Raw genomic sequence first — 16,360 nt, forward strand, 5'->3', positions numbered from 1 at the left:
AGTAACATAACTTACCTGTAAAATCCCGAACTTGGAGTACAGTACAGGACACAGGGCTCTTCCCTCTGTCTCCTGTGGTCACTGCTTATTGCTTGCATAAAACCTGGAGTCTCACAGAGTGGGTGGGTGATATTAATGTGCACTATTGGGAGCCATAGCAAAGTCATGTGACCCGGACTGCCTTACCCTATACTGCACTCCAAGATAAGGAATTTACTGGTAAGTTCAAATGCCCTTTTTCCATTTTAAAAACAATTTTAATATTGTTTTATGTTAATATTAAGTATAAGTCCAAATTTAAGGACTAGTGTTTGACAGTGCTTGCACTAGCTGCTTGTGATAGAGAGAAGACAAAAAGACGAAATGAGTGACTCAAAGTCATATGTGCAAGTGCAGTGAGCTTTCATTGACAGCTGTCCTCATAGTCTTGTATAATAGGCACTGGAAGTGTTAAACAGTTTTGAAGGTTCTACAGGAAACCGTAGAGTGTGAAATAATGTTTAATATGTTATAATGGGTTAGAGTTTATTACCGCCCTCTGGACATGATTAAAGTTAATTAGGTGGCAAATGATGATGCGTACCTTTTTAGTAACTTGTGAATTTTTATTTCAGCTGTCTGAGATGTCAGTTACACTTCTACGTGACCCCTCTCTTCCTGGAATAGGGATATCATCTCTCACGCCATCCAGCACCTGTCCATCCCTGGTAGAAGGGCGATACTGCACCCCAGAGTCCAGGTCAGTTATGTGTGATAGATGTCTTTGCTTGTTCTATAACAGGATTTATTTAACTATTTTGCTTATTAATGTACAATATATAATAAAGTTCAACTTGATCTACAAAACATAAATTTATTTGGTAATGTGCATTTTATAAAAGCTGCAGTTTATGCATGTATACTATCATGTGACATTAGCTTGCTTTGCTTATTAATAAGTTTGACATCTTACAATACAGTGTTTTATTGACACCGCCCTTGTGATATTTCTAGTCCCCAGCCACTCTCACTAGCTTATAGTCCTGAGAGGGATCTTCCAAGTCCTGCCAAAGAGCTGCAGATGTCTCCCAACACAGGGCTCAAGATACCTACTTGCATGTTTGTTCCAGATATACAGGAAGTCCGGGTAAGGTAAGTAGAAGTCTGAACTGACTACATTCATCATTTACTTCTGGAGTCCTTATGTTGTGTATGAAATGACCAGAATAAGTAGAATCCCCTTCTAAATAGCTGTTTGAGCACCGCTATAGAACAGCTTGAAGACTTCTTGTAGGCAAACATTATTTCTGGAGTGATCCAGCTAGACCTTGGAAATCAATACATTTTTAGTGAGTTTTTTAAAGGTCAGGCTGAGACTGCTTTATGCTAGTTAATAGTCATACACAAATAACCACACATTCATAAGATACAACTGTGCGTGTCTTTGTGCCTGCCAAACAGGCATTACATTGTGTAGCATTTGCATTATTTCCTTAGAAGCAACTCCCATCTGATGCTGTGAGTGATGTTTTAAGAAGGTTCCATGAAACAGATACAGAAAAATCAAGACATTTAATTTAAAAAAAATCTTGGACACCAATGTGTGAATCATTTAGTAATTGGTATACAATAATAACATATGGCATGAAAACGAAAACTCACAAACTATAAGCATCTTGTTAAAGCTTTCGAGCCTTTACTAAATAAGGATGCTAGTGACAGAGAGTGTCATAGATAAATATTCATATTTAAATAATTTGAAATATACACCTGCACAATGAAGCAATGGATAAACAAGTGATTTTTAATGGACAGTAGGTAGCTGCAGGATATATGAGTGTTAATCATTAGTCTAAAATACTGCATTTTTGGAAAACAAGTAAAATCATTTCTTTCTTCCTCTCAGCCCCATTGTTTCTAAGAAGGGGTACCTGCATTTTCTGGAGCCTCACACTGGAGGCTGGGTGAAGAGGTATGTGGTGGTCAGACGTCCCTATGTCTACATCTACAATAGTGATCGGGATCAAGTGGAGAGGGCCATTCTTAATCTCTCTCAGGCTCAGGTGGAGTACAGTGAGGATCAACAGGCCATGCTGAAGGTAAAGTCGTGCCACACCTACAACCCAAATTATTGATAACCTGTTTCTGAACCAGCAGTGTAATGTGGGTGTTATGTCTAATGAGGAGGTAGCAATAGGTAGTTGAGTAAGTGACATCTATAGATTAATCAGTTTTGTTTATGGCAAGAGATGCTCAATTACCACTAGTAAATATTAACATACAGCGTTTAAGGTGCCATAGATAAGAAAGAGAAGATACTTGTTTGCCTTGACAACCCCATTTTACATCCTGAAACTCACTCTTCATCGTGAAACCCTTTCCCAATCCTGAAATCTACTGTCCCTCCTTAAACCTACCATCTCACCTGAAACTCACTCTCTATATAAACCCACTCTTTATCCTTAACCACTTACGGACCGCCCACCGTCAATATATGTCGCTAATTTGATATTAAATAACAATGTTATGGCAGCAGATAGCTGCCATAACCCCAGTATTTTCTTAAACGGCGGGTGGTCTGCTTTGTGATAAAAGTGGTTTCCGCCACAGATTTGCCGCAAGATAACTTCTATCGGTGGTGGGAGAGGTGCCCCCCTTCCATCACGTCTTGTTGTCTCCGCCGTTTACCAAAGACGTCGGTAGCGGTAGAGATGATCCTGATGGGCAGGAAGTCGAGTGAGAAAATGATGGCCCCCCACTTGACTCAATGCCATTGGATGACGGAAGCGTTGTCAAACGTCACTTCCTCCCAACGGCCTTAAAGGAACCATTTTTTGTATTGCTTTTAAATGTAAATGTGGTATCTGAGGTCTTTTTGACCCCAGATTTCACATTAAAGAGCTCCTGTCATGCTTTTTTTATTACAAGGGATGTTTACATTTCTTGTAATAGAAATACAAATGATGAATTTTTTTTTTTAAAAAAGGACAGTGTAAAAAAAAAAAAGAAGAAGTAAAATGAATAAGAAAAAAAAATTAAAGCAACCCGTCCCTCGGAGCTTGCTAGCAGAAGTCGTAAGTCGCGCCCACATTTGAAAAGTGTGTTCAAACCACACATATGTTGTGTCGCTGCATTTGTTAGAGCGAGAGCAATATTTTTAGCAGCAGACCTCCCCTGTAACTTGAAACTGGTAACCTGTAGACATTTTTAAATGTCACCTATGGAGGTTTTTAAGTGCCAAAGTTTGTCGTCATTCCACGAGCGGACGCAATTTTAAAACATGTTGGGTATCAATTTACTCTGTGTTTGTAAGACCACTGCGCAAATATGGTGTGACATAAAGTATTGCAACAACCGCCATTTTATTCTCTAGGGTGTCTTAAAAATATATATATAATGTTTGGGGGTTGTAAGTAATTTTCTAGCAAAAAAAAAAATGATTTTAACTTAACACCAAGTGTGAAAAATAGGCCCGGTTCAGTCTGAGCTGGCCAGGAGTGGAGACACCAGCTAAAACAGCTATTGATGCCTGTACTGACACTAAGCTCAGGGAGTACATTGAGCATATTTGGATCTTAAAAGGAAGCTATAATAGTGTGGGTTTATTCTAGTTGCTTTTTTATTATTGAAATAACAGTTTTTTCATTTTCTATATTTAGTCTTTGTGTTATACAGTAATAAACATTTAGGGCCAGATCCTCAAAGAAGTTACGCTGGCGTATCTATTAATACGCCGCGTAACTTCTAGTTTGCTCCGGCGTATCTTACACTATGCCGCCGTAACTTACGGCGCAAATTAATCCTGAGATAACAAAAATACGCTGTAAGTTACGGCGGCGTAGTGTATCAGAGATACGCTACGCCGGACGCAACAATGCGCAACAATACGTGGATCTGCCCCATTGTAGGTGACAAAAGTGTTCCCAGAGCACTATGGGTTACAGTAGCTTAAGGGAAATCCCAGTATGGCAGCTTGCTTTACAGGTCTGAGAGAAGCCTGGGACTTAGCTGCCTGCTAAGAGATAAGTCAACTGCTGTGACAAACCATTGTTGGCCTGTAAACAATGCATTTCTCCCAGGGTCAGGACAGCTGTAAAGTAATCGTGCTACTAATATTATGAAAAAGAGACTAGAGCTCCACCTGCTAAACCAATCGAAGACTTCATAATAATAATATTTCATATTTTCCTGACAAGAATAGAGAAAGTTATTTGTTTTATTTCTTCCAAATTACATTTAAGGTTATGCACAGTAGCAGTATTTTCGTATTAATAAGGGAGGTAATGATATCACTTGTGAAACAGTTGAGCACTTAAACTTGAGGCCACTTGGCTGCAAATCTCATTCACACATGAATGGTAAGGTTTCTGGCCACCATTTTAATGTAAACATGTGGCCAATCGCTGTCCTAGTACTTATGTCTCTTCTATTTTTTTTTTTGCAGACCCCCAACACCTTTGCTGTGTGCACGCAACATCGCGGCATTCTGCTGCAGGCCAGCAATGACAAGGACATGCATGATTGGCTGTATGCCTTTAACCCTCTTCTGGCTGGCTCCATTCGGTGAGGATATGTGATGGACTGCAGAACCCACTCCATTAATGGGGAGGGAGAACCATAATATATTGAAATCTGACATAGTGTACATGTGTGTGGTGATTCAGCTAAAACAGTGGCAATACTGTGGACTTGGATCACTCTGAGACAAATGTAACATTTTTTTTTTTTATTGCAACAAACTGCTGCCCCTTCTTCTGAGTACAAAGTTCATACAATGTAAAAAATTATTTTCTTTATTTGTGGTACCGATGTCTCTGAAACTATAATATCCTTATTCTTTTGTTAACAGAGTCGTGGCATATTATTTGGGAGGTTAAATCCCTGATGAAATGATTAGTAAAAATTGCACCAGATAGACTGGTTTTCTAAACCTGGAGAAAATGAGAATTCAGATGTTGCCTAAAGCAATCAGATTTTACTGGTCATTTTACATCTGCAGATTAGAAAATTAAATGTCACACATTTTAATTTCCTCTCTTTCAACACTGTTATAAAGTGCTTGATTTCTGGCTCAGGCTGGGAGAAGTACGGTCTGATTTCTGTACATCATTAATCTACCCACCAGAGCCAGTCTAGTTCTAAGAAAAGGAGAGCAGTCAGAACTTTTTATATGAGTCCCAGGCATTAGCAGTTCTCAAGGAGACAATTCAACTTCCCAGAATGCAACAGCACATGAGAACAACAAGATATTGATGAGTTGAGCGATCATTCACACACTGACAATCAGTGTGCCACAACTAACCACACATGTACAGTAGGGGCTAATAATAGTAGAGACGAGGGCCTGGCATGGGTCACCAAAATAAAATGAGGCTATAAAAAGGGGTACAAAAAGGACCAACACGAACCTTCAATGTAAGAGAGGGAAGATTTTAAAAGCTGTGGGCCATAAAGAATTTCCACTAACTGCATATGCAACGGGTGGCAAACAACATGGGCAAAACAAGGGAGGCTACTGATCACAATGTAGGGGTTTAACAACAAGAACTGCTGAGTAACTACCACTAGTTTTGAGGAGCTGGCAGTTAAAGGTATAATATAAACTATTTACTAATGTCCGCCACTGCCAAGTGGTGCAAAGAGACATCAGCGGGTTCCCTAATAAAATGATGCTATGGGGCCCTGGACAAATGCTGTGATATAATGTCACTCTAACAAGTGACCCCCCAGGAAGAATTGCTATTGGTGACTCAAAAATGACCATTATTGTGTATTTCACTGCAGTGTATTTAACAGTAATAAACATGATTCCCTAAAACACAAATTCAGCTTACTAAAAAAATTACATTCCTTTCTCTAGCTGTAACATATTTGCTCTAAATTCTGAATTTTTTCATACTGATTACCTTTCTTTCTAATTTCCATTCCCCTTAACTGAGTACTTCAGATACTATAGATTTTACTGTTATTCATTGGTGCCCATGGGTGACACACAGTATCTCACAAAAGTGAGTACACCCCCCCCCCCCACGCCACTTACCAGCTAAAATTGATCTCTGATTAAGGAGATCGCAATCACATAAAGGCTGGTACTTCCAAACGGCTCTCCACCAGGGAAATCCTCAATGCAGGTATTCACATTCAATGCATGTAACGATGTGCCATGAAAAGAAAACTTGCATAGTATAAAATCCAGGGTATATTTATTGTAAAATATAAAATGCACACTTACAATACTGTCAATTGTTAGAAGCATGTAGTAAAATCGAGCCGGCCTGCTCCTCGATGTGCCTGCCCGTATCTTCCGGGTTTGGCTGGTCACGCGGTGACGTCAGAACGTGGGCAGGCAACATTCTGACGTCACCGCGTTACCAGCCGAACCCGGAAGACACGGGCAGGCACATCGAGGAGCCGGCCGGCTCGATTTTACTACATGCTTTTAACAATCGACAGTATTTTAATTCCCCTTTTTTTTATTTTACAATAAATATACCCTGAATTTTATACTATGCAAGTTTTCTTTTCATGGCACATTGTTACATGCATTATGTGAATACCTGCATTGAGAATTTCCCTGGTGGAGAGCCGTCTGGAAGTACCATCCTTAATGTGATTGCGATCTCCTTAATCAGAGATCAATTTTAGCTGGTAAGAGGCAGCAATTACCTATGGTGGAGGCTTTCCTATCTTCACGTTTTCTGGATGTTGGCAGCTTTTTGCACTGGAAAATCAGAGTTTAAACACCTGTATTGGGATTACACTTACATGGATTGTTCAATACTTGGACTCTGAATGATTACACCTATCACTGGGTTATTTCATTTATTATAATATTACTTTTAGTCACTCTAATCTCATAATAGTTTTATTTGATATTAACTGATTTGAAAATGCAGTTGTGTGGAAAAAAATTGTCTCCCACAATTCAGCATATAAAGAGTAGCTGTGAATTAAGAAATATATTTTGGGAATATGTCATGATTGCCCCCTGTAGAGGTTATATTTGCATCTTTTTAGCAAAACTCTTGAGTTGAGGAGACTGTCAAACCTTTTGCATACAACTGTATTGTAGCTGAGAGCACATTCGCCAGTTATACTCACACCCGTGTGTCTCTTGTGTGCTACCAAAACACATCCATGAACCAAGCAACACCCATGATCCGTCAGACACTATGTAGGGGTTATGTACATTTTTAGAATGTGGACATACATTAAGGAACTATATAAAATGGATTAGCACATGAGCTGTAATGCGCTTTGACGCATAACATGGTGTAAATGTGTCCTAATGTTTTTGGGGTGGAAAGGTGACATTTCACTTTAAGTGACTTTCTCTCTTTCTTTTTCTCTTTCTCTGCTCCTTTCTTAGGTCCAAACTGTCTCGGCGCAGAACTGCTCAAATGAGAATTTAATGGGTGCCGACACACTTACTTTCATTCATTGACATGTTAAAGCATTAATTCACCTCACTCCTCAATCCCAAACTACACACGACAAGAGCCTCACTTCTCAGATCTCTGTACTCACTCTTACTTGTACTGCTTGTATGGAGATTTTCTGTACTCTTCTAATGGCTGGAGGAGCTATCTTGTGGCTACTTGGCTGCTGCTGAAACACAACTCTAGGCACACCAGGTCCCCTGACCTAGATTTTTTTTGAAATGCCACATAGGGCTGGGCCTAGAGCTGCGGAAATGTAAGGGGGTGGGGACTATCCCATGTTTTATTATGTTAATACAGTTCTTTATTATTTAAGAATTTATTGGGAAAAAAACATAACAAAGTAGCATTTAATCAAATGTAGAATAAATCTACTTAAATTATACAAGATTTCTAGAACTGTGCAGCTACCATTACCTGTTACAAAGGAGGGTGACAGAATAAAAACAGCTTAAGGGTACATAATCAGCCCTTTAGATGCCATGAAGACCAGTGGTGTCGTGTGACCTTAGCCACCAGTCAAATACCAGCTTTCCTCAGTTTAGGGTATTTACAGCAAAGAAAACGATTCCAGACTGGTTTCTATGAGTTACTGCACTTTGGGCATTTATCATTGCCTTATTAACTGAAATAATGGCCTAGGAGTTTTAACAACATTTCAAGGGCCTCATAGTGCCTATACCTGGCTTAAAGAGTCTAATTGTCCTTAATTTTTTTCTGTATCCTTCCACTTTCCCCAAAATAATGGATTGAAATCAATGATGTTTCTGATTTGGTCTATAAGTAAGTAGGCCCAATGGAGGAAACAGTAGATAGCTTCGTAACTGATTTGTTGTTGGGTCTTGGTGGTCACATCGGAAGCCCAAATAACTACCTTCCCCCCCTTGTCCTTTCCCCTGAGGCCAGCTGTTTAAAAAATAGATATGCATTTATAAATGGAAAACTGGAAAACGGTATAAAGGGACATGTCATATGTTATGTGCCCTATACTAACACATCATATTCCAGCAACAAACCAAACAAATCTAAGTGTGCAGCCATTTCTTATTTATGTGGATGCAAGCAACAGTTAATATGAATTGTCTAGTTATTCTGTAATGAGCTGGGTTAGCACATGATAAGGCTCATATAGACAGGCAGTCAATGGTGAAGAGCAGCACATAGTGACCAATCAGATTTCACCATTCATAATGTTAGTATTGTCAGAACAATGACAGAAACTCGCTGATGGGCTCCTTTGGGTAAACACACCATTAAATGTTCCTGTTTTTAAACAAAGGCTGAAGGGTCTGTCTCCACACTACAGGCAATGAAGCACTTTGTTACACCCGGTATATGTCTGCTTGCTGCTTTGTGTATCCTGAGTACTCTGTGAGGCCATACTAGACACAGAATTTATTTTTCATCTAGTCACATATACTGTGTTAGGCACATGTTCGTGCAGCATCTTAGTTATTATTTTTCTGTGCATGGAATACATTAACTCTGAATACTGTACAGTGGTGAGCCATGGGTTCATGTAACACGTGTTTCCACATAAACATAAGAGGCACAAGAAATGTGATGCTTTGTAGTAGACCCTACAATCCAGTTATAGTAAGATCTTTATGGTTGATATATATATATAAAACATTACTATGTTGTACTGGAAGAGTATGACGCATTTACCCAATGTATGTGCGAATGTATACATACATTACTATTTTCAACTGAGGAAGGGCAATGTTCTTCATGGTAAATCATATTTGGGGCCATGTTTTTCTTTTCTTTTCAGTATAATTGTATTATGCTGTATGTCACTAGTGACGTGGCTCAGTGAATGTCACAGTGAAGTGTAAAGTCAGGAAGCATAGCAATATTAGGAGATTGCAGTCATTGTTTAAATATTTGGGAAAGAATATGGGGAGCATCAACTCTTGTGTTTTAGTTTATCTACCAATATATTAAAAATTAAATTTTGTAAACATTGGGTAATATACAGAACCATGAAATAAAACAGAGATGTATGTTGAAAAGCTCACACATGAAGGAAGATGGTTTCAAAGGTTCTAGAGCAGCTAGACATTATTGCACTCAGAGAGGGGCGTGCACACAATAGCCAAAGATATGGAAACAATGATCAAATAGACATAAGCACTTTAACAATGAACAAGAAAGAAGTAAAGTATCCCTTATTTCCCCTTACTATCTCTGCTTTCCTATATAAAGACAATGCAAATGAAATGGCTGCTAATACTATGCACCATCATGATGTAAACATTTAGTTTTCTCCTAACAGAAAACAGTGACCAGTTACCTCCAGAAAGATGGAACAAAAGTAGTTATAATATATATGGCTGACCTGCCAGTGATTGACTGTCATCTGTCCTCTTGTCAGCAAGATGGAATTGGCTGATTTGTTTCATACTATATTGTGATATGATAGGACTTTGAACTCATGGTCAACCAGCCTTAGAGATGACAAAGTCTAAATATCTCAAATATGGATATATGTGTATCTGAGGCCAGCCAACCTACAGAGAATGTCGTTTATGAAACAGACCAGTCAAGACAATTATCCTGTCAAGATTGAGACATATGCCAGAAAACACAATCATTGTTGCTCTAAACCGTTCCACTGTGATCTTATACACCCAGTAGAAGAATCTTTTAATGTTAATTTAAACTGGCAGCATAGGGTATACTTTTGCTTCTGTAAATAAAGGGTTTGCCAATGAAAATACAATATTGTTGCTAATAAATGTATCTTTTTTTAATGAATTTTGGGTCACTGGTAACAATAGTCTAGGAAACTTACATGAGCGCCTCCCAGCTCTGATTGCAGGTTTTATCATTTGTATTAGCAGCAGAGCAATGGACTGATCTACAGATCCCATATATAAACTTGTTCTTTTCAAACTGAACCGATGGCATTGTGCTGTACTATGCTATTGCTCTCACATACAGACCTAGCCAAGAAAAACGTCCAAATACCACATAAGAAACTGAATATAGCCTGCTGTCATTTATATTTAATTTAGGCAATGTGGCAGCATGAGCATATACAAATATTACAATGAATTTCTCATTGTATACATTTATACAACTATTTACATGGAACATACACAGAAAAACAAAAGCGACCAATTAAATGTAATATTTGACCCATCAAGTACAGTCAATGCAAAGGAAGATAATTACTGATGAGTTGTTGCGAGTATTTGCTTTTAGATTTTCTGTATCTAGGCTCATTGTTTAAAATTTGACTTCCAGAGCACTCTTTGTGTTACCTATTTTTTGTTACCAAAGTAAAAAAAAAAATACTCTAAGGAATAAAACAAATATGGTTAAAGATCGGTAGGGGATCAGAAACCACTTTATTTAATTCTGCTCTCTGTAACAACAGGAAACATGAAGGTCCCATCCACCCACCTGCAGAGCAGTCATTTATAGAAACTGATGAATGCTATGCCCTGATTTGTGTCCCCATGATGGAATTATTCCCTACCTGTCTGAAGCCTCGTACACACGACCGAGAAACTCGATGGGCGAAACACATCGTTTTCCTCGTCGAGTTCCTTGTTAGGCTTTCGAGGAACTAGACAAGGCAAGTTTCTCCATTCCCGTCGAGGAAAAAGAAGACATGCTCTCTTTTTGGCTCGACGGGATCCTGAACAGTTTCCTAGTCTAAAAATGTACAAACGACCGGTTTCCTCGGCAAAAAAAAAAATGCCGAGAAACTCGGTCATGTGTACGAGGCCTTAGCTGTGATTTATTTGTCTCCACAGAGCTGCCAGTCAGTAGAATTGGACAACCAGAGAATAGCAAGGATAAATGAAGCTAGGTTAGCTTTCTCTGTAAAGATTGTTACTATGAGTTTAGTATTGCTACATAAATGCCTTTAGTTGGCTTTTAAGCTACTGCTTCCAATTTCTTGCTGGTTGCTGTTCTTTGTAGCCATATCTCAGCACCATTCAAGTTTATGTTTATTCCCTGGGGATACACAAAGCTGCTTAGTGGATACAATATTTTCTGGAAAGAAGCTCAGCAGTCCTGATGTTTATGCACTTTAAGTGGTAGGACTTTCCAATAGTAGGTGTGATTTCTTCCGATAACTTTGGGGTTGATTTTGAGTACCAATATGGAGTCATATTCTACCAAAACCAAGATACACTCCATTAGTAATCCTGTAAATGTAAAAAAAAAATGCTTATTTTCCATATAGCAGCAAATAGGTTACCCCTGCACTGAGTCTGCTCACTGATACATTTAAAGTGATAGGAAAGCATAGAGCCACCATACCTGGTGACTACAGCAATCCTTTTGTTTAGTTAGTAGAGATGTCTTCTACCAAGCCTGATAATCATTGGGTCTGTTACATAGTTTGCAGGACAGTAAGGGGATGTATATAATCAAATAAAACTTATTGTGCATATTATTAATGTTTTGTTTATAGAAATTTAAATTAGGGCAGCTTACTTGAACAAATTAAGAAACTGCTAATTAAGACATTACCTGCTTCATTTACAACAAAAGGTGCAGCGTCATGTAGTGTAAAATTCTCTGGAGTTTCAGTCCTAGAAATGAACTTTGTATTAGGTAATATGCCTTAAATGTAACACAGAAAATATTATAACCATGCAGAATAGTGTTGGAGCACATAGGAACCCCAATTAGATGGGAGAAAAATACTATGATCATTAATGGGGGTGCAGACTGCTTGATCATTTTAATTGAACCTTGTCTGTATAACTGAGTATGTGAAAAAGTATTTCATACATGTCTTGTCCCGTGCCTCATATACGTTTACAAGTGTTTAACTGTAATTAATTATACTGTATGCTTGGTTTTTTTGACTATGTAATATAACGGTTTAGAAAAAAAGTGTTTGTTTTATCAGGGATATGATAACACTGGAATCCATGATACAACACAACTCGGCTTTGAAGATCTTCCTGTGATAAATTCCAGCACTTTATTATTTAATAATTAAAGCATTACAATGTCTCACTTGAACTGGTGGCTTTTTTTGGCCATGCGTTTAGTGCTCCCCCACCTCGCATTGCTATGTTTCGTGGCCCCAACCTCCAGCATATATTATCGGTATAAAATAAAGGTATTCAACCATAAAATAAAAATTAGAGTGTATTTTGTTTGCAGTAGCAGATACATAAATAGCCAATACACATATTTGATTCAATTTCAAGTCACGTTGGAAGAAAAGATCTATGGTTTGATCACTGAGCCCAGAGGGAATGTCCACATTTTAAAGGTAGGCATGAAATGTGGTATCTTTCATTCAAAGGTTGCAATTGTAACTGTATTGTATTGTTGACATTTTCTGTAATATGACTTATAACATAAGAAATAAGTCTGGATTACAGAACACTTGGGCTTATGCAGATGATCAGTGCAATGTGCCTTCAGGTACATCTGCTTACTTGTGAGATTAGTTTGAGATGTTTGAGTTTCATCTAAATTTGCTAACTCTGTATCTGATCTGCATTCGACCTCCTGAGCTCATCAACCTTGCATACGCTTCTATGGGAAGTGAGGCAATATTGACACGAACAAAAGCAGGTGTACCCTTATGCTGGCTATAGAAGGGGCAGCTTTGCTGCTTTCATTCAACTTTTAACCACAAATGTTTCCTGTGATCAAGTTGTATAATAAAGTTAAACAAAAATGTAGTTAGATTAGGGCAAAGATGATTGATTTCCACTGCATTTCCAGTATTGGAAATTGGGAAACAACTGCAGTTTAAAAGTGACTGAAAGTCACCAAATTGCCTAGTGTATGGCAAGCATAAATACATCTGTGAGCCTCACATTGTACATTTGGAAACCACAATAAAGATACAAATACAGTAAAACCTTGGTTTGAGAGCCTTTTTCAAGGCAAGCTACATTAAAAAAAAATTGGACTTGATATGCAAGCAATGTCTTGATATAAGAGTAGTCTCATGTCACAACAGAATATAAGAAAGAAGAGAGGTCTATGTGGACCGCTTTACTACAGATGCCTGTATACTTAGATGTGCCTCTTTTATTTATCAACCATGTGAGTTGCTAAATGTTGTACCTTCATTAAATGTAACCATATTGCTACACTTAGAGGCTCCTCTCTTCTCTTTTATACTCTGTAGCTCCTGCTGGATTTTGCTTCTAATCCCCTTGTGGAGGCTTCCATTTGTGGATGGGCATTTTATGGTTACACAACCTATCACATTGCTATAATCTTTTTATATGGACTATAAACTGAAATACCTATGAATAAATGGTTGTGGAACAAATCATCCGAGTTTCCATTATTCCCTATGGGGAAATTTGCTTTGATATAAAAGTGCTTTGGATTACAAGCATGCTACCGCAAGGAATTGTGTTCGCAATCCAAGGTTTTACTGTAACATCTTGCTCTAAATGTCCTGCAATTGCTCATTTTATTTAATCTAAGGATGTTTGAGAATCCCATAGACATGTCCAGTTAAAATAATATGGCTTCTAGAAACATTTTCTATAGGGTATACATGATACTGCATTACCTTGAATAGACAGAGCAGAGGAAGACAGGTAGTGAACACACAGTACATAAGTCTACTGCATTTTCTCCTATTATCAAGGTTGTCATAAAAAAGAAGGATCAGCATTTCCCGGTCCTTTATTTTCTACAAACACCTGTCACCTTATGTGCTGATTGGTTTTAAAGAGATCATCTGAATTGCTATGCAGGGCTGGTTCTTTACAGCTATCAATGATTTGTATTTCTGATGTTGCATGCAAGTCTTTGCTTTAAATTAGCTCTGAACCATTACATCTACCATTTAACCTAATCAACTTTGATTTTACTATTTAAATTGAGATTAGGAGCCCAAAAGCCAACAAAGCTGCTGGGGTGGTCACAATCATTATATGGCTCTGAGCAAAGATCACATATGTGTGCCTACATTTCTGTAGGCTGATGTAAGGAGTTAGGCTCCCAGTTTGGAGGCATGCTTTATTAGGTTAATGGAAATACTAAAGCTATCACTATTGTTTCTAATCTATAAATGTTAAATCTAAACTTACATGATTGTACTGCTGTATAGGGGATTGCAGGAGGCTGAAATCAAGTCAAGGCTAGTTGCACTTACCCGATACCTTGACTAATGAATGCAGACCTGTAATATAGTCTGGCTTTTTTATTTGCCTAAAGAATAGTTTATGTTTCAAAACAGAATAATTTAGAGCCGGTTCACACTGGGGCAGCACAACTTGCCGAGTGACTCGGCAAGGTGATCTGCCCACGACTTCAGAGGCGACTTGAAAAATTACTTCTGTATTGAAGTCAATGCAAGGTGCCCTGAAATTGTCCCAAAGTAGTACAGGAACCTTTTTCTAAGTCGGAGCGACTTGAGTCGCTCCTATTAGAACGGTTCCATAGTACAGAGCGGAACTCGACTTGTCAGGCGGCTAAGACGCCTGATGAGTCGCCCCTGTGTGAACTGGCTCTCACTGATGCATATTTACAAAATGAACAATTCACTAATGCAAGTAGTTTTTTCTTCCCCTTAAAACAAAATAATCTTGTTTTACTGATAAAACGAGTATGAAATACAAGGGGTCTTCAAAAAGTTTCTGCACCTTTATACTTTCTTTGGAAACGTTAAGGGAGGAGTTTTGCCGATGGCATTAAAAAGTAAAAACAACGCTGGAAAAAATGCATTGTAGGGGGAGGTGACTATGTAGAAAAGTGATGTCATTTGATTTTGAAATTCTTAATAAAAGGAGTTTAAAAAAGTATGTAGACTTTTTGAAGAACCCTCGTGCAAAGAGTTTTAGGACTTCTGCTGTCCAGGCTTTATCTTACCAACAGGTCAAGCTGAATTGGCCCTAGGGTAATGCCATTTTAACTCTTTTTTTTTTTAAAAGAGTTCCAAATTATTAGAAATTGAAATTTCATGGGGTCACGGTTAATTATAATACAACACGCCCACTACCTTCCAAATTTGAATTAGGTGGGCTTACGCCAGGCCCATTTACGCTACGCCGCCGTAACTTAGGGAGCAAGTGCTTTGTAAATACTGCTCTTGCCTCTCTATGTTACGTCGGCGTATCGCATATGAGATGCGCTACGCCCACTCAAACATATGCCGCTGACTGTGAATCTGGCCATTAGTGTCTACAAAATAGGGGATCTGTGTAAATGACACTGGCAGGGAAGGGGTTAACCACTAGGGCGAGGAAGCGGTTAAGTCTGTCCTAGGGGGTGATTCTAACTGTGTGGGGGCTGGGCTGCCAGTGACACGACACTGATCACTGCTCCCGATGACAGGGAGCAGTAGATCAGTGTCCTGTCACAAGGCAGAACAGGGAAATCCCTTGTTTACACTGGCATCTCAGATTAGTGAAAGATGGATTTTGGTTTCTTACTATCTTTTACTGCATCTTAAGTATTGCACTGTTTGTTGCTTGTTAACATTTACAGAGTTAATAAATAGGAATCGTTAAATATAATAAAATGAAAAATTCTAGCATATAATGTTGTTAGTTATGGAAAGGGGGTGAGTGTAAATCCAGCTAAATAACGAAATTTTCCTCTAAAGTAGTGCTTCTGAACCTCAGTCCTTTAGTGCCCCCAATAAATCAGGTTTGGGAATGTTTTCCCTTAGACAAAATAGTGAAATTATATGACTGTCTTGTAAGGTCTTTTGTACTGTATGGTATATCATTTTCAATAAAAGCCTTTTTGTAAATGAAACCAAATCATAAATACCAAGCCATTGACACTGATTTAAAACTCAATTTCATGTACAGTATTTGTGAACTTTAAATAGTTTACAGAGACCAAGCTGGTCCAAACAAACTATTATCTTCAATAACACATTCAGCAGCCGTCAGCACAGTATGTGTATGTAGCCGCAGCTACATATAATATACAGCACTGTGTTCTGGCAGTGTGACGGGGACCCTGTCCCACTGACAAAA

General features: G+C 38.4%; 1 protein-coding gene across 10 annotated transcripts in view; it reads left to right on the plus strand.

Annotated features, from left to right (window-relative positions):
• KIF1A (kinesin family member 1A) overlaps window positions 1–10,816 on the plus strand; it is a 235,081-nt gene extending 224,265 nt beyond the window's left edge. For all 10 annotated transcript variants that reach the window (XM_040348932.1, XM_040348935.1, XM_040348926.1 and 7 more), the window contains 5 exons: window positions 615–739; window positions 994–1,131; window positions 1,886–2,078; window positions 4,424–4,542; window positions 7,349–10,816. In XM_040348932.1, the coding sequence (XP_040204866.1) occupies window positions 615–739; window positions 994–1,131; window positions 1,886–2,078; window positions 4,424–4,542; window positions 7,349–7,391 (618 nt within the window). In that variant the 3' untranslated portion in view covers window positions 7,392–10,816. The remainder of the gene's footprint in view (window positions 1–614; window positions 740–993; window positions 1,132–1,885; window positions 2,079–4,423; window positions 4,543–7,348) is intronic.
• The last annotated feature ends 5,544 nt before the right edge of the window (window positions 10,817–16,360 follow it).

Source organism: Rana temporaria, chromosome 4 (assembly GCF_905171775.1).
Source record: "Rana temporaria chromosome 4, aRanTem1.1, whole genome shotgun sequence".
Taxonomy (NCBI): Eukaryota; Metazoa; Chordata; class Amphibia; order Anura; family Ranidae; genus Rana; species Rana temporaria.